The sequence below is a fragment of the Corvus moneduloides genome, chromosome 3 (assembly GCF_009650955.1).
Source record: "Corvus moneduloides isolate bCorMon1 chromosome 3, bCorMon1.pri, whole genome shotgun sequence".
Lineage (NCBI taxonomy): Eukaryota > Metazoa > Chordata > Aves > Passeriformes > Corvidae > Corvus > Corvus moneduloides.
The window spans coordinates 67,773,553-67,800,087 of NC_045478.1; the positions used below are offsets into that span (position 1 = coordinate 67,773,553).

At 39.7% G+C, this 26,535-nt stretch overlaps 1 protein-coding gene across 13 annotated transcripts in view; it reads left to right on the forward strand.

Annotated features, from left to right (window-relative positions):
• The window catches only part of MAP7 (microtubule associated protein 7), a 110,485-nt gene that overhangs the window by 40,947 nt on the left and 43,003 nt on the right, over nt 1-26,535 (forward strand). For 11 of the 13 annotated variants that reach the window (XM_032102078.1, XM_032102069.1, XM_032102070.1 and 8 more), the window contains exons 2-3: nt 21,302-21,370; nt 26,066-26,143. In XM_032102078.1, the coding sequence (XP_031957969.1) occupies nt 21,302-21,370; nt 26,066-26,143 (147 nt within the window). Of the gene's footprint in view, nt 1-3,930; nt 3,983-19,188; nt 19,262-21,301; nt 21,371-26,065; nt 26,144-26,535 lie in introns of those variants that run through there. The other 2 variants (XM_032102080.1, XM_032102077.1) reach the window with 2 other exon arrangements.

Below are 26,535 nucleotides of genomic sequence, written 5' to 3' on the forward strand. Positions count from 1 at the left end.
GCATTTCAACACTCAAGTACAGCAATAATGTAACAAAATCATGTCAGATAAAGTGTTGATATCGGCTCTAAAATGCAGTCTCAGATTAAAGCACTTCGGGACGGTTGCTGCTATTTGTTACATCGCTGTCCTCACACTCAGAAGAGTACTAATGATGTCGGTGGCACTTAGTAAGAGAAAATATAGTTGTGAGCACCTCTTCTACACAAAGAAAGCTGTGTAAACACGTATACTGTTGCAGATGGTTTTATGAAGAAAAAAATCAACCCAAACAAACAAAAAACCCCAACCACAGATGAGAGAGCTGCCAACTGTTATGTAAATACAGAGAAATCCTTAGAAATCTGCACTAAGATGTCTACATATTTAATACACCATTAAGCTCTTGGCCTTGGGAGGGAGGCCCGCAAAAGGCTTTTTCTCCATCTTCAGAGTTAGTAGTTCAGTAACTGTTTCTCAGCTGGTCCATTTAAGACTGAGTGCATGTAGTGAAAAGAACCCTTTCTTGGTTTGTGTGTGGTTCATTGAACAAGGTGGCTGCTTAAAAACAGGAGTGTTTAGTGTTATTCATCATGTCACCCTTTGCTTTTACCCCAACGGACCTTTCAACTCTGCAGAAGGAAACACATGCAGTAATTAATCAGCCCATGCTTATTATTTCAGGTCACTTGCATGGTTTAGACAAAAGGAAGAAGAGGAACACGAATGCAAAATATTTTCCACCATTTGGTTTTAAGGGCAGGGTGGAGCATGGCAACATGGGCTGTCTGGTTTGTTACAGTGAGTTTTGGTGGTGTGCTGCCTGTGATGGTGTAGAATTATATGCAGTTGCCTGGGTGGCCACCTCTTAACAGAAGCAGCCAGAGCCACCTCAGGCTGCTGCAGCTATAGGGGAAGGGGCTGTCATATCTTCATTGGAAGGATTAAGGGCTTCGTGAGGCAGAGAACAAATATCTTGAGCACTTCTTTGTATTCAGAATGCTTTGTGGTAGGAATTGTTAATAGCTAGTGGTCCGTGGGACCCAGTATGATTCAGACCTCATCAGGCATGCAAAGTATCTGTTAAAAACAATACAGGATACGTCTGAAAGTAGTTTTACGAATAAATATGAAAAACATACATGTAACAGTATAGTTTATTATTTGTCCAGTGTTTCATGTGCTTAGGAATCTAAGCTCTCATAAGACTTGTTTTGAGAGCTTTTCTGGGGGGAAATGGTGGCTTGTCCTACAGTAGCAATTAGACACTGGTGAATCTGGGATAAATTTAAGACTTTCTGGATGATAGTACTAGAATTGGAGAGGCATTGTCTTTCCACTCAACTAGTATGGTTCCTTCTGATTTGTTCTTAGCTCAGAGGAATCTGGTTGTTTTCTGTTCCATCTGTCCTGGTAACTCGCCTTACTTTCCCATTTTATCATACAGACCTAGAATAGGAGTCTGTTCTGTGGCAGTTAGGGATTTGTCAGTCAGTTCAGATCCATCTCCGATGAAGAGTCTGAATGGGCTTAAATTTATGCGTAATGGTCTCTTGGCTTAAGGAAGGGTTGCAGATCTTCTGCATAGGAGGAAGTGCTTATAGGGTAGAAGCTTTGAGTACTGCTATTGTGCAAAGAAGTTTTTAACATATGCAAATAGGTTATTTAGCGTCCTACTGAAGATGCATAGCCTGACTCACAGTGGCACCGCGTGATGCGTGAACTACTTGGAGTACAGTGTCCTTCTCCCAGGTTGCTTACAGTCTCCTAATCGTTACAATATCTAATCCCAGATTAGATGTTGAGGAAGAATAGTTTCCAAAGCCAGCCAGTGTTCTTTAGCTCCTGACCAGATGAGTCACTAGCATGTCCTTAAGAGATTTCCTTGGAACATCCATAGAAGATTATTGTTCTGGCAGAGATCTGAGTGCATCACACACAAATTCATGTCATCTAAATATAACATTAATTCTTCCAAGGGGAGATAATTTACAACCCTATTTTTTTTTTAATTTTTTACAATATTATCAGAATGATTGTCCTGAATAATCATATTCACTACATGTGATTTGGCATGTTACCTGGGTTTCTTTCAAATAGGGAATTGACAAGTGGTCTGTCCTCTTCAATAAAACTTCTATTCTTTTGAGGTAGAAAGACAATGGTTTTGGTTTAAAAACCATACTACTTTATTCCAGCATACATTCAGCACAGCTATGAGGGGAAGAATGAAGTGATATAAATTCTGCAAGTGCAAACAAATTGCATGTTTAGCACAATGTAATTGCATAGTCTAGTCTTCTACCAAAATAAAAATATTATTTTCCTGGCTTATCAGAAGTTAATAAAAGCTGGAACTCCTTAATTAATATTGTTTCACATTATTTATCAACAGAATTCAGGAAAAAGATTTTGAACTCCCAACTCAGGATCAACTCTCATTAGTTTGTGAGATTGTTAGTGTCATCAAAATAAAGTCAAATGTAGACAAAATAAATAAAATAAGGGTGCAAATTAATCTCTTTTCTTGCTACTGTTTCAAATTAACTTAAATAGATATAAGTATATACATACTTATAGTTGCTTCCAAGTCTAGATGTAGCAATAGCAGGAGGTTTAACTTGTATAGCTAAATTTAGACAGCTCTTAATTTGCAGAAGGGTAGGAGGAGATGACAGCTAGGACTACCTACTGCTAATTATGCAGGTATGACTATCAGTTCACTGTGACACTAATTACTGTTCATTTGTGTAGTTTGAAAATGTGTGGGTTTGGTGTTGGTTTTTGTTAGTGAATTTTGGAACTTTAAAAATAGAGGGTAATTCTCTTTTTCTCTGGCTTTGCATAGTGGCACTGATGTGGTGCTGCCTTGAATCAGGTGCTGTTGTTCAAGGTGGCATAGAAATGCCAAGGAGAGATCTGTTCAAAGATCTGACAGATTTTGAAAGCTGTGTGGATGTTCAAAAATTGGCAAAGAATACTGATTCTCTTGATAAATAGTTTAAAAAATCAGTCTGTTGAAGAGCTGTGGTGGTTAGGATGCTTTGTATGCTTTACAGGCAGCCTAATTCCTGTCCAAAATTGTATTGTGTAAGGACACTGAGAAGAATAATAATTTATCTTATTGTGATGGCTGTAATCAGTTCCCAGTCATTCTGTTACTAAGACCTCTCTGAAGATCACATGTCTGTTTTCAACATAAAAAAGTTATATTCAGCTTTATGGTGTTGTTAGGCAGAAGATCTTGTGTATTTGTTGCTTAATTTTTTTTCAGAATCTATTTTTCTGCTTTCTGGGCCTTAAAACTGCTCTTGATCCCCTTCAAACATACTCCCAAACAAAGCTATTTAAAAGCTATGATACCATTTTCCCCACTTATCTGTTGTGATCTGTGCTGCAAAGCAGACTATGGACAGCAGAGTAAACACTCAGCGTGTGAGAGAATCCACCCCCAGGCTTGTTGTCAGGCCATGCATAGCATGGGACTTGTCAACTGAAGAACATTGAGAGGTATTTCAGGCCCTTTACTGGATGAAAAGAGAAAAAAGAGAGTGGACAGCTCTCAGATCACTGAATATTCTGGGTTGGAAAGGACCCACAAGGATCATCAAGTCCAACTTTTAAGTGAATGGCTTGTACAGGGATTAAACCCACATCCTTGGTGTTTTTAGCACCATATTCTCACCAACTGAGCTAGTCTCAGGGTCTAAAGAGGAGGGACTGTGCTCTCTAATAAAGGAGTGGTTTGAATGGTTGGAGCTTGGCCTGGGGTGGGTGACGAGCCAATAGAAATGTTGGTGCTGCTGCCTTCAGGTAGCTGGAGAGAGCCTCAGTCACAGGCTCACGGGTGTCTCTTAAACACTGTCCTGGAAGGGAAATGTAGCTGGGTGCTAGAAACCAGGAGGGGAGTTCAACACATTCCAAAACAATTCTTCATGCAGGTGATCAGTGAACTGACTAGGAGTCATGCTCTGCTGGACCTGCTGCTCACAGACAAGAACTGGTAGGTGATGAAAAGGTTGAGGGCACCTTTAAAGTGCTGTCTAGCTTGGTTTTGCAGTGTTTGTCTCTAGTTGCATCAGCTTTTTGGCATTGATCTTCCATTAAAAGCAGGAGAAGTGCTTGTTAGAAGTAAAAAGTGCTGACAATTTTATTTTGGTTTTGTTTGTTTCAATTGCAAAGCTGGCACGGCAATAGGTAAGCACTGATGAAAATAAGTTAGTTGGCACTCCAGTTGTTGGAAGTAACATTTTAAAGTGTTTTGGACAGAAACAGAGTGCATCTTGTTATTGTGTCCTCTATTGTATAGTTGTGATATGAATCCTAATTGTTCAGAGCCTGGTCAATGATGTTCTGCTTGGCTGTGCTTACCAAAGGGCTGTGAAGCAAGGTGATCTCTTACACAGCACCATCATGCTGCAGTGTGATTGACTTTGAAACGTTCATTGTGTTGAATGAAGATAAACCAGTAAGGTGGACTTGGATGATGTATTTTAGTCACATTCCATAGGGCTTTAATAATCTTGTAGCCTGGAACCTCACTGGTAGTGAGCTACTCACTGCCCTAGAAATACTTTTAGGAAGGATTGAAGCAGGTTCGATGAGTTCTGTCTCCCTACGGAATGGCAATGCACATGGGCAAGGCTTAAAAGAATAACCTTTTAGATAAGTCTATTTGCACCCTAAAAATAATTTTTACAGTGCAATACAGAGAGCCCAGGAAGCGCTTAGTACTAGCCTGATGCCAGCAGTAACTGATCTATGTGGTCCCAAGTTTATGCAACAAAACCTGGTGTGTGTCTCCCAAATAAGCAAAAATGTTATAATTTAGTCCAGCCAGGAAGGGGAGTGTGGGGATCCTGCAGGTAATTTCTGGGAACCCTTGCATTGTTGGTATGGAGCCAGTTCCGTTCAGTGGTTGCACACAAGAAAACTTAATGGCTCTGGCAGCCAGCCTCCCAACCACTCTCTCTGTGAGCAAAGTGAAGGGCTGGAGGACAGTGCTTGAGTGACTTACCTGAAGATGAAGCAGCCTCGAGCACTTTTCCATCCCCACTTCCCCTGTTCAGGGCAAAAAAGGGAGGTGTAGTCAGCCTGTCTGAAGTTACTGGACCTGCTACCAATGGCTATCAGGCATCCAGCACGGGCTGCCTGCGCTTCCAGAAATATACCTCCAATATGGTGAACAATGCATTTCTGCATAGAGTCCAATACTATGATTGCAGCATTATGGTGCTCAGCTATTTTCTTCTCCTGTTGTGTAATGCATATATTTCTGTGAGGCTTCTTTTTATTTGCTGAAGTGGAATACTTGATGTGCATTAGAGAGCAATACTTTGAAGTATTGCACTGACATAAGTCACTTGCAATAAACACTGTAATGAGACACAGTCCATTTTTTTTCTCTCTTTTGGTTGACCAAACACAAGAATCAGAACCAAGAAGATGGTCTAAACCAAAATAAATCCTAGAGGTATACTTGGTACACTAGAGCTTAGTCTAGCCATTCTTGTAAAACATTTACTACTTAAAGGCAGGGACACAAAATATATAAAATATATATAGAATGTTCTAAATGTTATAAAATGCTATCTAAAATATTATTAACAAGTCCTTATTGTTTCTGGGGTCAAATTCAAAGACCTTTCATGAAATGAAATGTTTAGCTTTGCTATCAGAGTGATTGGAATCTTTCATCTTTGTTGGTATGTCTGTCAAGGCTAGGCTACTGCAATGAAGTATGTGGCTTAGAGGTCTACATTCTTTGTTTTCTCAATCTGCAATAAAGAGGAAGCCACTTTATTGTATTAAAGAGCTGTAATTCCATGTAGCATTTCAGTGATGTTGTAAAATCAAGATGTTTTGCATAATAAAATAACCCCAAGTGAGAATTTTATCCTTCTCATGCTTAATTTGAATTTTACAAGGCAGAAGGCAAATAATAAAGGTTGCATAACATTCCCCCTTTAAAGAGTCTTGTTTCAATCTCTTTACAACTCTAATAGATTTAAATGGTTTGGTCTCTATTTCTCTTCTGCCAGGTTCTCTCCCTCCTTTTTATTTTGTTCATCGTCAGCAAATGGACCAATTGCTAAAGAATTAGGCCTGGGAAAGCAATAGGAACTTTTTGCTTCTTGAAAAAAAATCTTACTATCAGTCTCAAGGGATGGCTTAAGGCCACAATGCTTTAATGAAAAGATTTGAAACTGGGTACAGTATAAATTTGGTTTTAGAGCTATGCCTCCTCCTGACCTTATGAAAAGCCATTCAAACTAGTGACATAAAAAGTCATAGCTAGCTCATGCCGGTCAGGGATGCATTCAGCATTTGAGTGTTGTGTTTTTGTCCAGGATTTTTGGCTGAACTGGGGCAGCAGCCTTTCCTCTCAAATGCTTTGGGCCAATCAGTGTTCGAATTATTCACGATCCCCATGGAAAGAGTTGAGTGTGGTCCTCCCTGGAGCTCTGGGGTCTGAGGGGAAGCAGCCAGGGAAAAAAAGTCCCGGTGTCTGCAGGCAGCTTTGGCGCCAGGTGCATCAACTAGGAGTGTAGAGGCTTGCTTTTCTCCTGTGCTGCCCAGGTGCCTGCTGCTTGGGTTTGCAGGAAAAGTGATGTGATGCCTCTAGGGAGAGGTGGGCATAAGGACGTGTTTGGGTTAGAACAGTGCTGCCCAGAGAACTACAGGGGTAAAAAGGAGACAGGCAAGAGAAGAGACTTGCAGTGTAGCAGCTTCAGGAGCAGAGAAGGAGGTTGAGGAAACATGGAGGGGGATGTAATATGAGGAAAGGGTCCAAAGATACCGTTCAATAGGATAAGAGGAACAGGAGGGCAGCTAGTGGAAAGGAATTTTGCTGGTATGTAAAGTTACCTATTTTTAATGCTTGTATGGTTTTAAATTTAGGTGACTGCTACATGTCAGTGCATTATGCAAGCTTTTGGTTAACTTTTAGGGTTTCAAGTCCAAGCACTGAAAATTTAGGAAATCTCAGTGTAAAACTTGACCCTGCAACTTGATTTAATACAACTTACACATGACATACTATCAAATAATTAAGCATGTGATTGTGCTATTGAAATTTAATAGCCCTCCCATCAGTAAGGCTAAATAACTGTGAATGAAGTCAGGTTTTGATCTATCTCAGTAGTGCTGCATACCTGATCATCCCTGTGATGACACAGCTTAATGGAAACTTCAAACATCTTCTGAGAGTTTGTAGTTTAGTTACTAGAAACAGTCCAAAAGCTGTTTGTGCATGTCTTAATATTAAGAATAAGAGGCAAAATACTGAACACTGGAGGGTTTTAGTTTAAAGTAGTATCTAGGTTTGGTTTTTATTCTTGAATACTTGAAACTTGGTGCTAAATAGGTTTTTTTTTATTATTATAGCATATTGCTGTATTTACTCAGATGTTTTTCATTGCATATTCTGTTGCATCATCACTATAAAACAATTAAAAATTAGACCTGAAAAGCAAGGCAACAACTTCAACACTTATTCTATGTTTTCTCTGTTAGACACAATCCAAACAGCACCATGGTGGCTTTTATCCACATAACTAAGGCATCAAATACAATGACAATAATACTTTTTTTCAAGACCCTCTTTGATTTGTTGGATATACAGACTACCTATATATATATATATATATATATATATATATATCTCAAACTAAAAGCAGTAGAAGGAGGTCAGGAAAGACTTATGTTACTCCTGTTAGGAAAACAGACCAAGAAATGTTTGGTTTGATTTATTTTCTGTAGCAGCCCATTCTTACTTGTGTTTTTTCTTCAGAGGACTTAATTTTCAGTGGTTTTTGTAACCTAAATATGGCTGAATCCTCTCAGACTGGTTTTGAAATTGTAGAATGTCCTTAAAATAAAAGCGAGTCAGTCAGAGACAAAAGGTTTCTCTGAAGACTGTAGAGGGGGGAAAAAGTGAAATATATGTCTCCAAAGGCTTAAGAGCTTCAAATAATGGCAGTCAGGCAATCCAATCACCAAGAGAGCTAACAAGCAATTGCTTGGAAAGGCAATCACACCAATGCTTAAGGAACTAAAAGAGAACCTGCATGGACTTGGAATGTTTTACGCTTTTATGATGTATGAAGAGCTGTTGTAGTACTGGACTTAGGGCAAATGTTTGTGCTTCCAATAGAGTGGTCTGTGTCTGAGAGAAATCAGCTGCCCATGGAGATTCTATAGAGAAACAAGTTTTTATTTTTTAAAAGACTTCTGCAGGTGGTGCATTTGTGTGGACAGTGTGGGGTGTGTATAAAGACAAGATGCACTTTTTAGCGGTGTGACACTCAGCCTCAGGTCCGAGAGAGAACCTGAGTAAAAAATATACTTTGGTTTTGATGATGAATTTTGGTGATGAATTATTCTTGTAACACAAAGGCCAAAGAGCTCTAGTAACCATTTGATGTATTCACAATAAAGACTTTTTAAAACTAACCGTTGGTGTTATTTAAAGATTGCATGTAAGTACCTTCCTATTGAAATAATATCCTTGCCTTTCTAAACACATATTCATTTATTATAATTTTTCCAAATACATGGAGCTCAGGAATTATTGTTTGTGCAGACTCAGTTCTGTGCATGGACTGTTGTAATTAGCAATTAGATTCTGCTGCCTTTCTGCCAAGCAATACGTAGCTCCTCAGGAAGCTCTATTTCCTGACAGCTGGACAGCAGTAAAGAACGGCTCCCTGAACTGAAAATAAATTTTCCAGTTTCCTATGATGTTTACTTTGAAACACAAGTTTTCCTGTAAGTGGTGTCTTGATAATCTTGTTGAGCTCTTGGCTGCTATTAGCTGTATTTGTCTTCTGCCTCCTTAAATATGATGGTGTAGGCCTGGCACAGCTTTTATTTTTGACAGTGATTGAAGTGATTAAGGATAAGTCATGCAACAGAAATACATTTTCTTAAGTCAGTGTTTCAGCTCTGTTCCCTGCTCAGCAGTGGTAGGAAACCTTGCTACACTGTTTTGGTATATATGTATTTTGCACCACACTAAGTGCTTGTTTTATTTAGCTTGCAGTCCATAGGATATATCTTTTATATAAAGAACAGGAGAAGAAACAGCAAATGGAGTGTTGCACTTGCTCTGAGTAGTTACAGCATCCCTTCCAGCAAGGCAGAGGCAGGCTACCAGAAAACTGCCTGTTTTCCTCAGGCAAGAGTACTCTGAATTAGAGTAATGGCTTGAATGTGTGCATCCAGGAGCTCAACTGCTAAATAACAGCCCAGAGTCTTTGTAGTTTTAACTGTTTCGGAAATAATTGTCTGTCCAGAGTAGCTTATATAAACAAAGCCTGGCTTCTGTGAATCTTCCTGCTGTCTTTAGTTGAGAGGTGGTTGTTGCTATAGCAACTTGCAGGCATTATTCGTGTTTTATTTTTCTGAGGCCGGAAGGAGGACTCGGAACATCTCTGCAAAATTTGAGCTGCAGAGAGCATTCCCCAGGAAACCCTGAAGCAGTGAAATGATTACCTATGTTACTTGTATTGGTCTCACTAACATATAGGTAGTCTAGAATTTATCTCTCTGGAAGAGAAATCCCAGCAAATGTGCCAGGCATAAATCTAAGTGGCCTAAAGTGTTGCTGTGTGAAGATAATTAGGTACCAGGAGCAGCATAGCTTTTCAGCCAAGTCAAGCTCTGCAGTGGAGCCTGGTATTGACACGGCTCTCCCACGTTCAGTTCAGGGTGCCAAGTCAGGAGCTGAAACCCACATGGCAATGAACTTTTTCCTTAGTAAACAAGGTTGTGGTACTTCATTATTTTATTTAGAAGCTGCATCTTGCAGAAAACTCTGCCGCTTCTGTAGCCAGTTATAGCAAATTTTACGCCATGTTCCTTTGCATGGACCACTAAGTGCCTTAGCCTGTTAGCGTTAAATAATACTTCTTCTTTTCCCCCTTATCCTCTCTTCTTGTGTTTTGAACATCCTAATTTTTACTCATTCTCTGGTAAAAGATTTATAAGATCTCACCAAAGGCAGTTGTCAGGGCCGGTGCAGAGCAGTTTATTGGGAGTTGGCCTGTGAAACTAAACCACAATGGGCATGAAACGCTTTCAGTCTAAGGCCACTTGTCTGTTTGTGCAAATGTACTTCTATTATGGCTGACTGTTAGATGAAAATAGCCACTAAATCAATAGGCTGGGTTGAAATTATCCTGTTTCTCTTCTTGTGATGAGTAACCATTTATTCCCTCCCAAATGAGGTAATTGAACAAAGTTACTCTTGCAACCCAATCTTCTTCACAGGCGCAAAAGGATGAGACTGAAGATGCTTTTAAGCATTACTGGATGAAGGCCAGGAGTTCACTTAGTTCAGCAGACACAGTGATTCTGAGTTTAAAGTAATTGAAAGCAGAGGAGGGGAAATCTTGGATAATGGATTTCTCTTAAGATTTATTGTAGGTATCTTTTAATAGGGATGGGTAGTGAGGGAATTGTCATTTGTGTGGCAGGTTAGTAACTTGGAATCCAGTGAGAGCTGCTGTACTGTTGGTTGAAGCTCTGTAGAAAGAAAGTGGTTGGAGGTACCCAGAAGGTCAGGGAGATGGTGAGTGTATTCTTAAAGCAATGCAGTGGAAGAACTGTGTTGTACTCTCACTTGTATAGCTGTGTAAGGTGGCAGTGCAGAGTAACCAAAGAAAGAAGGCTTTGAAGGAGAAGTCCTATTTTTGAACTTTCGAATGCTTAGAAAGTTCATATCACTTCATTTTTTAAGTGTCTTATGCCTCTTGCAGCTGCTCTTGTGTGTGTGGGAAATGCTAGAAGTACCCTAGTTTTAGAGTATGCTTGCAGTTGCACACACAGCAGAGAGAGATTATGAAAGCAGAAAAAAAGCTACTGAAATCCATCTCTTCTATATAATGCTCAGAAAGCCAGTACCTATCTGAATTTTTTCCCTATGGAAAACAGTTCTAAAACCTCATTTGTTTCCATGGTCTAAACCTCACCTGGCAAGGGCAAGGCTCAGCATTCAGATGTTGGTGAAGACAACATGTGTTTGTTCTTACACGGGGCACACTGAGACTGCACTTGAAAATGGTCTGCATGTGTGGGGATGTTCCCACCAGGCAACAGAATCACTTGGTTGCTGTAGAAAGGAATTAATCACTGTGATACAGAAAAACAGTAGTGCCTTGCTTTTGAATGATCAGTATGCTGCCATGCATGAAGAAATTCTTCACCATGAGGATGGTGAGGCACTGGAACAGGTTGCCCAGGAAGTTGTGGATGCCCCATTCTTGGAAGTGTCCAAGGCCAGGTAGGATGCGGCTTTGAGCAACCTGATCTCTAGTGGAGGATGTTCCTGCCCATTGTAGGGGGGTTGGAAGTAGATGATCTTTAAGGTCCCTTCCAACCCAAACCATTCTATGATTTATTCTGTGGTTCTGTGGTGGCAGAAGTACCACTATTATGGGTGTACTCTGTCTAAAACATGAAGTCACGGGGACGATAACTATGAACTTCAGTGCGCAGGGAGCTAAGTCGGTAGAGTTGAAAGGATAGATGAAAGCATGAGTGTGCACTGAGTTCAGTGGGGGTGTGGTGACTTGTATATGTCAGTGGGGTGGCAAGAAGAAAACACTGTCAGTCTGGAAAGCTCTGTGTTGGTGGGAGTATCCTAAATTAATTGGTAGATACTGTTCATTTTGTGACATACTCATTTAAATTAAAAATATGTATTGCATCAAAAGAATGTTTCATTTTATTTTACTTTGGTGGGGAGAAGTGATTATGTCCTCTTTTTGCAAATCTGAGGCCAAAGAGATTGCATTGTTTTCAAAAATTACTATATCTCAAGATCAAATTGCTCAATAGAGCAATGTATAGCAAAGTATCCATTTTCCCCTTCTCTCCATGCCCACATTCACTTTACTGCAGTTGCTGTCTCACTAACACTCACAGGCTGCAATATACTTTGATCATTGTGCCCTCTGAGCAAGGATATCAAATAATGGATATCAAGCAACTCGAGTTGCTTTCTGCAGCCAAGCAATCTCACCTTGGAATCGGTGTGATATAGAAAGCAGGCTGGTCTGTGCCTAACTCTCCATTTCTCAGCAGTAGGTGTAAGCTTCATTGTGACTTGGAATTACTCACAGGAATTACCTCATAGTTTGAAGAATGATCTCTAGTTGAACTCCAGAAGAGTTTTTCATCTAGAAAATTGTACAGGTGCTCCATTTCACATAATCTCTGAGGTGACCTTCCATGTACAACTACTGCAGCAATACACTGACACTGATCCTGGGTATGGGAATCTGTCTGACACTGTGATAGCAAATGCTGCCTGCAGCAGTGAGAAATCTGAGGAGGAGAAGCAGCTGGTACTCTTGCACCTTTGCTGAAGGTGTTTGCCCTTGTATAACAGTCTCACAAATAAATCACTGCATCTTGCACATTGCCTGCCTTTGGTGTTTGAAGAGCACATGGCCTAAGACAGGCTGCACAGCACAAATTGCTGGCTGTCTGGAACTGAGGTTGTCCTGCATGCCCTCAGGCAGTGGCATTTCAGCTTTCATTTTGGTGATGTGTAATTAAAAATCTTCCATTCACTTGTCTCATCTGCATCTGGGTGAGCTTGCCAGCCTTCTGGTCAGCTGCAGACCTGGCTTCACAGCACAGGCTTTTTCAGCAGAAAACAGGGACCTTTTTTCCAGGGATCCTTTAATGTTAATATCCTTGTTTAATATTGCAATAAGATGATGAAATAGAATTATCCAGAGGATATGAGTGTCAACTTTTTAAAAAATGCTGTTACAGACACTCTGTTCCTTTTATCATCCTTAGGAGATTCTAAGACTCTCCCTACCAATGCACTTGGTTTGGTATCTTCTATGTTATTTAATATTTTAGGATACAATGCTTTTTAAAGCTGACATAGTCAGCCAAAAGTAATCTTTTATAAATATGCATTTCCCAATGGAACAGTTACACAAGTTTAATCTTTAAAAAAAAAAAGAAAAAGTTGTCCCTTTCCCTAAAGCCAGTTGCATCATCCAGGTTTATGTCTGCAGATTCTTTTCAAAGAAATCTATTAATGCTTCTGATTTTAATGTTTTGCAGTTGAGTGCTGAATTAGCTGTGACAGTTTTAAATCATCTGTTTATCTTTCTAGTCTACAATATGATGAAAACAATGGCAACTTCTATACCATTCCATGAGTAGTAATCACTAGTGCTGGGGGAGTTTTCATTCTGCTTTGCTCAGCCAGGACATTAGAGATGAGGAACATTGGTAACAGCGCTTTGTTTGGCAACTCTGATGGTAGACTTCTATGATGAGTGCCAGAGCAAAAGGAACTGGTCTGGTCACTGCAGCTTGGTGTCATATAATTTATTTATATTTGCAAACCAGACTGGTAAGTTCCACACTGTTGGAAGTATGAAAAGATGTACTAAAGCATTAAGCTTTTAAGAATTGAAAATATTTTAATATAAAATTAATTAATAGGTGTGTTTAAATAAGGCATGAATAAATAAGGCATGGTTCAGTGAATAGAAATGAAACAGATACTCTGTCTGTCTTCTGACTCAAACCTCTAACTTGCAATCGTACTTTCTAAGTACTGCTGTTTAGGCTGTAAAAGAACAGGCATTTTTCCATTTTCTAATGACGGAAATTTCTTAAAGTTTTTATCTGAAATTGTGAAGACTTGTATTACCTGAATTAAAAAAAAAAGCAACCTGATCTATAGTCTGGAAGTACTCTCGCTTCACCTTAGTTCCGTCAGAAATCACTTCAACCTACTTCCCTTAACAAGAGAATCTGAGTGTTGACATCTAACCAAAATTAGGTACATGTCTTCATTGTTTCAAAACAGAAATCTAGATTTTAGTTTTAGAACACTGGAGTGCATTAGATCCAAGCCTTCTGCAGAATTCGTGCAGTTCTTACTGTCTCACTGCTGTAGTAGTTGGGAAAACCTTGTAAAGCTCCTGAAATAATTTTATCAGTGTTAATTAGAACAAAAATTTGTTACAAAAAGATTTTTATTTGATGGTATAGCCCTACCCATCCTGCCTAGAGTTTTCTGAAGAATTTAAATTAAGAAGCCTGAAGGAGTTGGTTTTGATGTGTTTCTATTTTGCTTCTGAAGTGGTAGCTCTGTTAGAGAAATCTTACTAGTGCTTCCTTTGAACCTGGTGTTCACTGCTTTCAAGAGGGCTTGGAGTTTTTTGGGTGGAATGGAGTGTGGACAGTATATGTGTAGAGTTTCCAAGCTGATGCTTCAGTTCCGTTCCTATCTGTATGCTCTTCCCCAAAGGATTAACCTGAAAGAAGGGCAGTGCACCATCAGTGTCTTGGTTTCCCCATTCCCTAGAAAGCTTACATCTCTTGAGAGCAAGCTTCTGCAAAATGCATTTTGAAGTTGTGCCTCTCCTTGTCTCTCCTGCAACCTAGGTCCTACAGTCCTCAGATACTTCCCTTGTTTCCCATCCTGAGCTCAGTCCCAGCACTGCTCTGAGCCTGTCTGTTGAACTCCCTGCTGAACTGGTCTCTGAACCTTCCTGGAAGCACCAGGAAGCTCTTTGTCCTGAGTGAATGTGAGCAGGGGTTTGTTACTGTGCCCTTTTGCTCCTGTCCTCAGCAACTGCTCGGGGAGCATCTGCCAACTACCAGGACAGCACATCTGCTACACAGGAAGGGCTCTGCAGCAAGGGCTTTAAAGGATGAAGGTTGCTTCAAAATGGTCTGTGAATAGGAGCTGACTGCTGTCAGGCTGCTTGCTCTTTGGAAGCCAACAGCAACCCACAAGGCACCATTTATTACTTCCTGCACAGAAGGGAAGTTTTAAGTTGTTGAAGAAGGGGAGAAAAGGAGGAGATTTTTTATATTGATAAAATGCTGATGCTTAGTTCCTGTGCTCCTGCATGGTCTAAGGGTCAGAGTAACTGTCTTGGACACAGCTTTTCTGTGCCGTATGTACAAATGGGTTTTGGTGATGAGAGAAGGAGATGGTTTGGTTTTGTGTTCAAACTGTTGTGTTTGGGTCTCTAATCCATCTTCAAGCCTCTCAGCAGGGTCATATTGTAGCATGTGTTAGTTGAAGCTGAGAATTTGCTTCCTATCTTGTTTCGAAGGACTTGACTTTAGTAATGGTTATGTTTGCAGGCATGGGAGTTTACAAAAGCAAAGCCAGTGTTGGTGGCAGTACAATTTTGGTTCACTCAAAGCACTGTTTTATAATAATTTTCTGTAAAAGCATATCAGGCCCTGAACAAGATTAGGACTCCAGTGTACTTATACTGTGACAGCAAGGAGTAGCATTGACCAAGTGTTCAGCTCAGACACAGATGGCAGAAGCAGCAGCATAAGAAATTTGGTCTGTCCAGTGTCCAGTACAGTGCAGCAGCACCAGGAAACATTGTCTCCAACTGTGCTGGAACAAGTTTCCAGGCCAAAACTCACCCGAGCTCTTCTTGAGGGGAAGTTTCAGAGTCATTATTGACAAGTGGATTTTGAAAACTAGCCTCTAACAAGTGAGTTTTTAAATTGGATTATTTACAACTTATTTTCCCCAACACTTCTAAAGAAGAGAGCAGATCAGAATTTTGTCCTGACTTACTCTGAAGGTTTTAATATTAAACATCCAGATGCTTGTTTTTTACTTTTTTATCTATCAGCTGCACTGCATGCATCTTGGTAATTTTTGGCCAGCCATAGAACTTTGAGACCTCTTTATCTCTGGAAAGATTACTTTCCTTTGTTCCCAAGCTTACAATTTTAAAATGCAAGTAAAAGGTAAGTATGGGGTACAAGTATTTAATGAACGCATTACTTAACTCTAAAACAATAAATTGCACTAAAATATTACTTAGTATACTGTTTGTCTAAATATATATAGTCACTATTGATAACACAAAGAATATGAAATGCTAAAAACTTGCAAAATATATTTTTACTGTAAATATGAAGAGTAGTTTTTACGTGTCTTATTCATAAACTATGGATGTAAGAAGAGGCAAAAGTCACAAGCAGTGGAGAAGCTTTAACTTGTGTTGAACTCTGCTTTTCCTTGTATTCAGCCCCTGGATCATGGCTCATGGGAATTTGCTTGTAGGATAAACAATCCAGTTTTGCCATTAAAGAGACTCTTTAGTCTTAAAGTTCACTGATGTTGCTTTAGAACAGAACAGCCAGTTGCTGAAGGCTCAGATGCTTACGGTGAGTCAGGTACTCAGGACTTCGGTCTTAATGTGTTTCTGAATTTAGGCTAATAAACTTTGTCAGCTCTGACCTGTATCTGCACTTTGAACACACTCCACCCAGCACAGCAATACCTCTGACTTGACTGACATGCTATCTAGCCACTGTTCCCAGTGGCTAGATAAAACTGCCTAGGCTAGAAAAACTGCCTAGACTAGACCCACTTCTTTATTATTACTTCTACAAACTTAGAATACTCTGTTCTCTGCTTAATTCTGAGTAGTTCAAACTATGCATTTTTTAGATTGTGCATGTCAGGCGTGACATGCTGTATAAAATAAGCAAATGAACTTAAGAGTGGGGCTTTTGTTTGGGTTTGGTTGTTTTTTTTTTTTGAGCAGTGTTCATAAGGAAGTAATTGGAGGTAGCAGGATTGGATGCTAAGGAGTAAAGAATATATCAGTATCAGTTCCCAGTTAGCTCTGTTCTAAATTTCCCAGTTTAATGCTGAATTTCCTCAGCTATGTATTGGCAGCACTTTTTTACTGAGGCATGAGTTTGTTCCAGCTGTCATTTCTGATGTCTTCCCTATCTCTCAACACACACCCCCAGCACTCTTTGGCAGCTAAAAAAAGTAGCTGTTCAGTCATACCAGGGGGATTAGATGACAAGTGGCAGGTACAGAATAGCTAGATTTTTTTCTTTTTTCCCTGTAATCCCTCCTCCTCTGATTTAGCTATTTCTTTTTTCTTGTGGCTGCTTCTCAGTATTTCTCTCTCACCTGCAGAATTAGAGCAGGAAACTGGAGGGTGGTCTCTCCCCTTTGGTGCTCAGAGCAGCCTTTACCCAGAGGTGTGCCTGTGCTGTCAGGCACACATGGCTCTCTGCAGGCCTGGGGCTCTCCTGTGCTTGTGCTCTCACCCACAGCTGTGCAGCCCTTGTACAGCTCCCCTTTCCAGACCCGTGCTAGGATGCAGTTCTGGGGGGGCTGCTGTGCACATCCTGACCTTGACACAGGTCTGAGCAGCACCTCTTGCTGGTGGTCCCCAAGTGCCCCTTCATACTGTGTTTAATCTCTTGAGGATTACACTTTGGGGGGTAGAGACCTTCTGGAAATAGAACTGTGTCTGTCTTATGGCTGATTCCCTTCTTCAATGGAACAGAGCTTAAGCATCTTCTTTCCAGCTCCTCAGCCTCGCTGTGGTGCCTTTGGTTTGCCATTCACCTCACTGGGAATAGCTGGTTCACATCGTGCAAACATGTGCTTGATGTGCCACAGTCTGAAAAACAAGTGTTTGTATTCTGCACAGCTCTTGTGTTTTTTAAAAAGCCTGTCAAAATGCCAGTGTGATGCTTCTCATCTCAATGTTTGGCAATCAGTGCTTTTTCCAGGGTCTGGGTGAATGTTCTTTCTGCTTTCCAGCACACCCTTCCAGGGGATATAATTCTCAACTAAGTTTTTCCTCTTGAATGTATTATCTTGTCTCTCAGGCTAGTCTTCTTTGTCCAGAGCTTACCTGCCATGTAAAGAAGCACTAAAAGCTTACAGTTTTCCTCCTTTCTCAGTGTTTTCTATGGGAATTTTCATCAGCTTTGAATCTTTTTAATATAGAATTTCTCTTTGCACTTGTTTTGCTCCCCACTGCTAGCAATTCCTACTTCTGCTCACACAGGCCTCCTTTGGATAATCTGGAGATAATGGGTTTTGTTACTTCAAGAGGAACACCTTAGACAGTAAGGTTATTAAAGGCATTTTTGTCTGACAGATACTGATCATGGAACAGCTCTTTTGAAGTAGTTCTGATTATTAGAAAGTGTTTTTTTTTCCCTTTTAGGACATAAACTTTGGTACAGGTACTTGGTACAGAGATTGTTAACTGCTGTAGGAATGACTATAATTATAATGGCAGTATGAGACATGGGGTGAGCTGACATCCTACATGAAATTGCTTGTCAGTCCTTCTAGAGCTTGTATTTATCCTGGTAATAGAAATATTGATTAAACCTGTCTGATTGTGAACACAGACATATTGTAACTGATCAAAGATTTCTAAAATAGATTTCATTTCCATTACAAAACTGCTCTTTTAGGAGTAATCTGCCAGTTTTTTACTTGTCTTGGTATGTACCAAATTCTATCCTGCAACTGGTTTTACTTGAAAGCTCAGCATTTACAAATGCATATTATTCAGTAACAATATATATATCTTTTCTTGCCTCCCCCCCCCGCCCCTTTCCTCTCTTTTCACACAGAGAAACTGAGGCACAACTTTCTGTTCCATGCTGTGCCATATAGTAATGGTAGAGCTGAGAGAGAGGAGCTGTGCTTCACAGAAAATTATCCTTCTCTAACACTTCTTTATGCAACTTTTATTCCCTTATGTAAAGGTAGTGGTTCAAGATAAGCAGCAGAGCAAGTATTAGGTAGTTAAATTATAACTCTTCTAGCATCTGTTAGGGATTGAAACTGGTATTGTCAATATTTAGGTGTGGATTTTAGATGTTTAGTTGTCTGGTTAATCTGTTTGTATCTTAGAGCAATAGGTATTTTATGTGGGAGCACACCTACACTGGTTACTAAATACTTGTGCCAATTCTTGTTTGATATCCAGCATCGTTAAAATTCATGGTGTGCCATCTGTTCTTTTCATCACTTGTCATATGAGTGGCCATATGAATGTGTATTCAAACTGTGTCACAAAATATTCCAAGGAAATGTTAGACAAGGAAATATGGGAAAAAAATATTACTTCGTGTAATAGGCTTTTTTGCAAGTGTATTTTCTGGATGGCATTTAAACCACTGTTCTGAAGTTAATGGAGTGTTGCATAATCCCATGGCATAATGCTTGAAGAAAATAATGCCCATATACAGTATGAAAGATGCAAAGAAATTTGTGTTGACACTCTTAGAACATCAGTGTACTCACTAACTCTTAGAAATAGTATTTTTTCTATTTTATGACAGTTTCCTCTTCTGTGTGATGCCCTAGGCCAGGCTGATGGGAACTGTGATGTAGTCCCACTGAATTACATTCTGAGAGTGTTCTAAATGGTTTATACATGCAGGATAAAATCTCGTTTTACTACTGCCATACCTTCAAGGGGAGGTAAGATATAAAAAGTTTAGAATCACAGAAGTGTTAAAGTTGGAAAAAGACCTCTAAAATCAAGTCCAGCTGTTAACATAACACTGCCATGTTCACCACTAAACCATGGCCCCAGCTGCCACATCCTCAAATTTTTGAACACTTCCAGAGATGGTGATTCCAGCACTTCCCTGGGCAGCCTGTTCCGATGGCTGACTACTCTTTTGGGGAGAAATTTTTCCTAATATCCAGTCTAAAGCTCCCCTGGCACCTTGAGGCCATTTCCTCTCATGGTGTTGCTTGTTGTTCTGGGAGAAGAGGCTGACCCCCACCTGACTGCACCCTCCTTTCAGGGAGTTGTACGGGGCGATATGGTTCCCCCAAGCCTCCCTTTCTCCAGGCTAAACACCCCCAGCTCCCTCACCTGCTTCTCATAGCACTTGTGCTCCAGACCCTGCACCAACTCTGTTGGCCTTCTCTGGACTTGCTCCAGCACCAGGTATGGATTTTGATAATGGTAGAGCCTACCAAGCCTGGTGGTGCAAGTGTTCAGTGGTGCTCAAATTACCTTCCAAAAATCAATCCATCTACCCACAGGTCAAACTAATCTTTTGTAAGAGGCCTTTAAAATGGTAAATACTAAAATCTTGTGTTGGGCTGCCTTTAAGGTGTTACAGTTCTTACTGTCATTTGGAATCAGTATTTGTTAAGTTCAACAGTGGTTATTTCTGTTTATTGCAAGAGACTCAATACAGATGACAGGGAGAGGAGTGTCTGACAATTATTTAAGGTTTCACACATTTTTATTGTGAGATGATGTTATTTTTGAACACTGCTCTTGGCAAAACATTGCTCTTGAACACTAAACATTTGAAAACACTGTTTTTCTATTTCCCTCACCCACCTTCTCCCTGCAAAAAAGCTACAGTACATGTAACATATGGGTTCTTCCTACCACCTTTCACCCCCTAAATTAATCCTGAAACTTGCTTGTGGAAGGAGGTAAGCAAGGAAACAAAGACTTCTGTGAGGGCATGAAGGGAATGAACTCACTGAGGTACTGAGTGTATATTGGTAAAGCTGACAGGCATAAGAAATTGCTTGGAGCCTTCCGAAGAAAACTTGTTTTAATTATGTTTTCTAAAGTGGGTCTAATACAGTAATGCCTGTTTAGCTTTTAAATCTGGAGTAATCAGGGTTTTTTCCAACTTTCATTTCTAGTGATATTTTTGTTCAAGTGAATCGGTGTCTTTCCTCCCCTAAGCTTTATTTATAACTTTTTATCCTTGCTTGCAAATACTTTCAAGCTGTTTGTGGAAGGCTTCTTAGAATTCCTACAGTCTGCCTTGAGGCTGTTCCCAGATTGGTGTGTTCAGGACTCAAACTCTCCTATAGTGGAACTGCTGGATACAAAGATGAGTAATAAGATGAAAAAATCATGGCATCTAATTTCTTGGCTTGTTTTTTGATTAGAGACAGATGCTGAACCAAGGACATGGTTGTGATTTGAATAATAGAAATGAATCACCTGGGGTTTTTTCTTTATAAAGGGTTGTTGAAAGGGCATTCAGAGCTCCAGAATTACATCTTGTTCTAGGCTGGTAGGGCCTGATCAAACGTCTATTGCAAATAATGGGAATATCTCCTCCGTTAGATTTCATTCAGGTCATTAACAGTCCTCTCTTCAGTCCTGCATTATGGGAGCGTTAGAAATTTGTAAAGAAGTTTTTTACCAGTATCTTGTACCATACCTTTAGAAACCTGGGATCTGCAAGTCATCTTATACATCTTATTAAAACATGTTGTTAAAATGCAATCTTCTTGTGGCTCTTTCTTCAGCTTGAATCGGGAACTTGTGTTGTGGCTTCAATGCCTTCTGTGTAGCCTTTGGGGTTTTTTTTTCTATGCAAAATGATGTAGAATGGCATTAAGGTGATTGCATCTTCGAACAGTGTGATTTTAAAGGGAATCCAGCAATATTTAAGTTTCATTATAATAAGGTGAGTGACCTATTATTAAGTAAAATCATTGATTAATATCTTCTTTTCTTCCTTATTTTAGCAACTGAAGGTTCTGAAACACAAGATAAGAAAGTCACTTCAGGACAAAGCAACGCTGGAACTAAACCAGGTACACCATTCCACACGGTCCGTGTTTCAAGGTTGTTTGCCTCAATGGTGTGTGGAAAACAGCTGTTGTCACAGAAACATCTAAAGTTTGTTGCTTTTGTACCTCACTTAGTGTTTCAGTCAAAACTGGTATCAGTGACTGTTCATGTTTGGATAGGCTGGAATCTGTGATTGTTTGCAATGAAGCAAAACTGGAAAAATCTACTTATATTTTAGAATAGTTTAGGAATGAGGGTTGGGAAGTGAGAAAAGACAACAGAAGCCACTGTATTTGCATTTGTGCATGAATGAGAATTATGTGCTGTAGGCAAAGATTTGGAGCTTTATATAAATGTGCTTCTGTTCAGGCATTTCTTCACTTACCACAAAGCATGCCATATTCTGTAATGGGCTCTATGCAGTGGGCAAATGTGTCTCATTACTTCACCATACCTCACGGGTACATTGTGTGGATTTAATTCATGTTTGCTTACACAGTTGAAAGTATATGTACTAAAAAGCTTAATGTAGTCCTTGGTGTCATGGGTCTGTTCCACATGCATGCTTAGACCAAGATCCAGAAGATGACTTAGATATCTGAATTCTGCTTGTGTTGCATTTCAGGTACCCAAGATTAAATTATGCAGTTAAAAATGATTTTGCTTAGATGCCTGAGAAAGCAGAGGTGCTTGTGTTGCTGAGGACTAGGCACGCTGTAACATTCCCCTTTCAAGTCCTTGACAGCTTGGCAGCTCAGTGACTGTTTTGTACTGACGGACTCTTCTCTATCCCCAAACTGGGTACTTTTGGCCTATGTCCCCGGAGGGAAGGAATCCCAGTGCTGTCTGTGTTCAGATCACACCTCACATGCTCTGCCAGGCATGCTGGGTCCTGCACAAAGCACAGGATTCATGGCTGCTCTCAGTCAGATAGGCAGTGGGAAAAAGAGGAGAAAATAAAGATAACATTACCTCCTTCCACAGCAAAACCAGAGCTCTTCATGTTGGACAGTGTTCAATACTCACTTTATTCTGCAATAGTTTAATCCAGTTTTCATTTCTCAGGAGGGGGTCCTAACTGTTCCAATTTTCCCTTCATCTATGCTGGGGTGTAGAAAGGAATCCAAAATTCTTGGGGCTGGAGCGAGGGAAGGCAGAGTGTAGCTGACAGTATGAGCCACAAAAACTGGCCATATGTACAAAGTGTATAAGAAAATTTTTAATTTAGGAACTTAATTGCTACAAATATCAACTGTGCTTAAGAGTTTATTGAGTATCAGTTCTACAGAAGATTTGTAAAACTTGTTTCTTTCTTTTGTTGATATCATTAGGGACAAAAACCTACTGATGTTTCAGTGCTGAATTTCTGCAAAATAAATACTGTTCACAGCTTCTAAGCTTTTCAAAATTAACTATTAACTTATTAAAATTATTTTGAACTCGCAGTAAGTGTTCTAAATATATGGACATATACTGTTTTCATATGTAATTTAGAGGCTTAATTTCCAGCAGCAGGCACAAAATTAATTTCTCCTTTATAGAACTATGGCTTATTTATTCTCCAAACACCCCTATCATACAAATGCTTAATCCCATGCCTGCTACATAAGTAAAGGGAAATAGGTGGTTGAGTGTGAGTTCCCACATATTGCAGCATAACCAGACTGCAACTTCCAAAGCAGCATGTGGGTCTTCCCGGAGTGTTGTCTGTTAGGCTTTGCATATGCCCAGTTGGTAATTATTTCTCTAAAAAATGATAAATTCTTGCAGGATTTGTTGCAGCTGACATGTTTCCCATCTCCTTTCGCAGTAGCTTAAATCTTATCGCCTGATGACGGATATGAACAAGAGAGAGTACAAAGTACTTTGTGTGTTTGTCCTGGTATTCCTACTGAATAAGAAATGCTAATCCCCCAGGTATTTGCCTGGTGGGTTTTTAATGAGTAGAGACATGAAAAATAAAATGGGGAGCAGTCCCAATGAACTCTTTTGTTTTGCCACAGTTTGAAACTATTGATGCTGTGCACTGGGGGTGCCAGCAGAACATCTGGATTCAGAATGCAAATGTTGGAGGTTGGGCTTGTAGCCAAACTATGAAGGATCATTTTCAAGGCTTAGTGGAGACATTTTAAGTATCAGTGTAAGACTTGCACCCATAATATGTGCTCCAGCATGTAACAGAGCAAATGCAATGATGGTCTGCTACAAAGGTGTTACCCTCATCTTTGTACTAATATTGATTTAGCTCTTTGTGATCCCAAATGTATGCAAAATCGCTTGTTACTGAAGACACACTTACACTCTGCATAGCCTGCAACTTAATGTGAATTCTTTAGGATTGTTCTAACATCCTGGGGTATTGGGAGAGGGGCTCTTCTTGTGTGAACACACTCAGGTGTGTGATATGGAAAGATAATTGGATCTCTTCGAACAGACTGGCAGAGGGCAACTTTAAAAATTTATTTTATTCCTTCCTTTGCTTATAATTAGGAATCCTTAAGGGAGACCTTTTAAGTTTGCCTGTCCATGTAACCCTCCTGCCTCTTTGAAGAATTGTTGCCTCTCCCCGGTAGGGATATCTCTCTTCTCAAGAAAGGGAAAAAAAAACCCCACTGGAAGGATATTCTGAAAGAAGCAGGTTTCTACATTTTTCCCCAGTGCCTCATCATTTTCTGTCAACTCAATGTTACATTGACTTTGCTGACAGCCCTTGAAGGGAATCCTCGTTTTCCAGGGGAAATGTGCATTATTCCACAAGCACTAATTACTCATGCTACAGAAATTCATGTTTTGTGAATCTTGTGTGCTGTCACAAGAGAGAAGGAATATTATTACCCCTTTGACCTGTGTCTGCGTGCTAAAGGGACTGTGTGTGAGGCAGCACACTGCTGAACATCAGCCAAATGCACCATGCGGTGGACAAATCTCTGCCACGGCCTGGCTGAGCAGTGTCATAAATGGCAGCACCATGAGCTAGTCAACCAACATTAAAGATTTGACCTGTAACTGGGTGATGGATTACCTTTGTCTTTGCTGGTGACCTGTTCACTTGCTGCACCTTTCATTGGGGCTTTCGTGTTTGAAGGTTCTCCCTGCCAACTGTGCGATGGGCTTTCTCCTTGCGGCTGTTACTTTGCATCGCTGTTAACACTCTTAATTGGGGCTCTAGTCTGACAGTTGTTGAGATAATAGTTTTTCACTGATTGGAGTTCAAGAGTAATTAAACTGTAGATAGCTGTTAGTGAACTGGTTCACCCAAGAAATCCTGTCATGCTTATGCAGAAACTTCTGTTAGGGGATGAAATGCACATTATTGATTTTTTTTTAAATCTAATTCAAATAACTCTTCAAAATTAGTCTAGCACAGCCTCACTTTTGTGAATATCTTTAACCTCAGTTTTGTGACACATTGTATTGTTTGCTAATAACTTTTTTTCGTAGGTATGCAGCCTATACACAAGTAGGCTGACTCTGCATGTTTTTACAAGTTGCTTACATGTAAATTCACAGTGAATAGTGAAAAGACTCTGTTGTCTTGTGCACTTTAATGGTGACAGTATTCTAGGTAATTCTTTATCTTAAAATACTTTAAAACTGAGTTTCCCTCAATACTAAAATTAACCAGACCATTTATTTAGATCCAGAAATCTTTTTTATTTTTCTGTGGGTTTTTTGTTTATTGTGTTCTTATGCAAAGCAGACTTTTTCGGTGCTACTGAAAAAAGCATAAAATTAAGAGCTTTCCAGGTTTAACAGAACAGGCTGAGTAGGAAATTAGTTTTGGCAGCATGCTGAGATGAATTGCTAACTTGGATTTTGTTCCCTTTGTCTGGAACAGCTCCATTGCTGAGACTGGAAGTCGGATGCTAGCTGTTCAGCACTTTGTTGTCTTCCAGAATCATCACTGAGCAAGTGATGTTTTTCCAACCAAACCTGAATGTTTAAAGTCAAGCCTGGGCTCTGACAGAGATTTTTCATATTATCTTAGTCTAACTGCTGTGATCCAAGCGGCCAGTTGCAGACAGTTGTGAACTACTCATGTAGCTAAATTTCAATCTACAAGATCAGTTAAAGCTATCATCTTACTCAACTGGTGTTATACCAGTCCATGCATGTGATGCCCTCACTGCCTTTAATATATTTTCCAGAGTTTTTAACACATGTGCACACAAACATCTTTTGAGATCAATATCATGCTGTTTCCAGAAGCTTGGCCAGAACTACTTTAGAACTACTCAGCCCGATCAGTGTTTTGCTTGGGTGCTGAGGTTCTTGTGTCGTGAAATAGGGATTCTTGGTTGTCCTGAGGCATTATCAAGGGAAAGACGATGCTTTATTATAGTAGATTTTCCTGTGGATCCGTTTCTGAGAGACAGGAATAATAAACAGTATTTTTTCAGAATGCTCTCTAGCAGCCAAGTTGTTTTAGGCTTGGAAACAAAACAAAGCTTCTTCCTGGGTTTTCACAAGTGGTAGTCTGGCTGGGTATTCACAGTTACACCTTAGTCTATTCTTTGGAAGTATTGTACATCTTAAAAAATACGAGTGCATTCTAATTATCAGTTTTCTGGGGTTTTTTAATAAGATGGATTTCTGAAAATATGTTCTATTTTAGCAGAATAAATAGAGTTGTTTGACAGCCATTTTCCTAAAATTTTGGGTTTGGTAGTACTTGATTTTCTGCTATGTGCCTAATACTTCTCTTCCTCCATTTGTAGATCATCCAACAGTACTAAGGGTTGATGACAGGCAGCGGCTTGCCAGAGAACGAAGAGAAGAACGAGAAAAACAGCTAGGTAAGGCCTGCTCTGATTTTTGTTTGTTTTTAATGGACTATCATGTGCATGCAGTGTTATGGCCAGTTTACTTTTAGGGGCATTCAGCAAAATGATAGTGCTAGATATGCAATAGTGTCATTTTAGATACACTACCATATCTTTAAAGTAGATCTTTTAGTTCATCAGTACTATATTTCTCACCCTTTTTATGAATGTGAATGAAAAGTAGGTTTAATTATGAAATCATGCAAGGGAGCTTCACTGATGTAAATGGAATTTTGAAGTTGTAGAATATTTTACCAATTAAGATTAGACTACTTAAAATGTTGAATACCATGAAATAGAATTGCAGAATTTGTTGCCAATGTATGGTTTGAATTTTTTAATGTAAACTTGGGGTACTTTTTTCA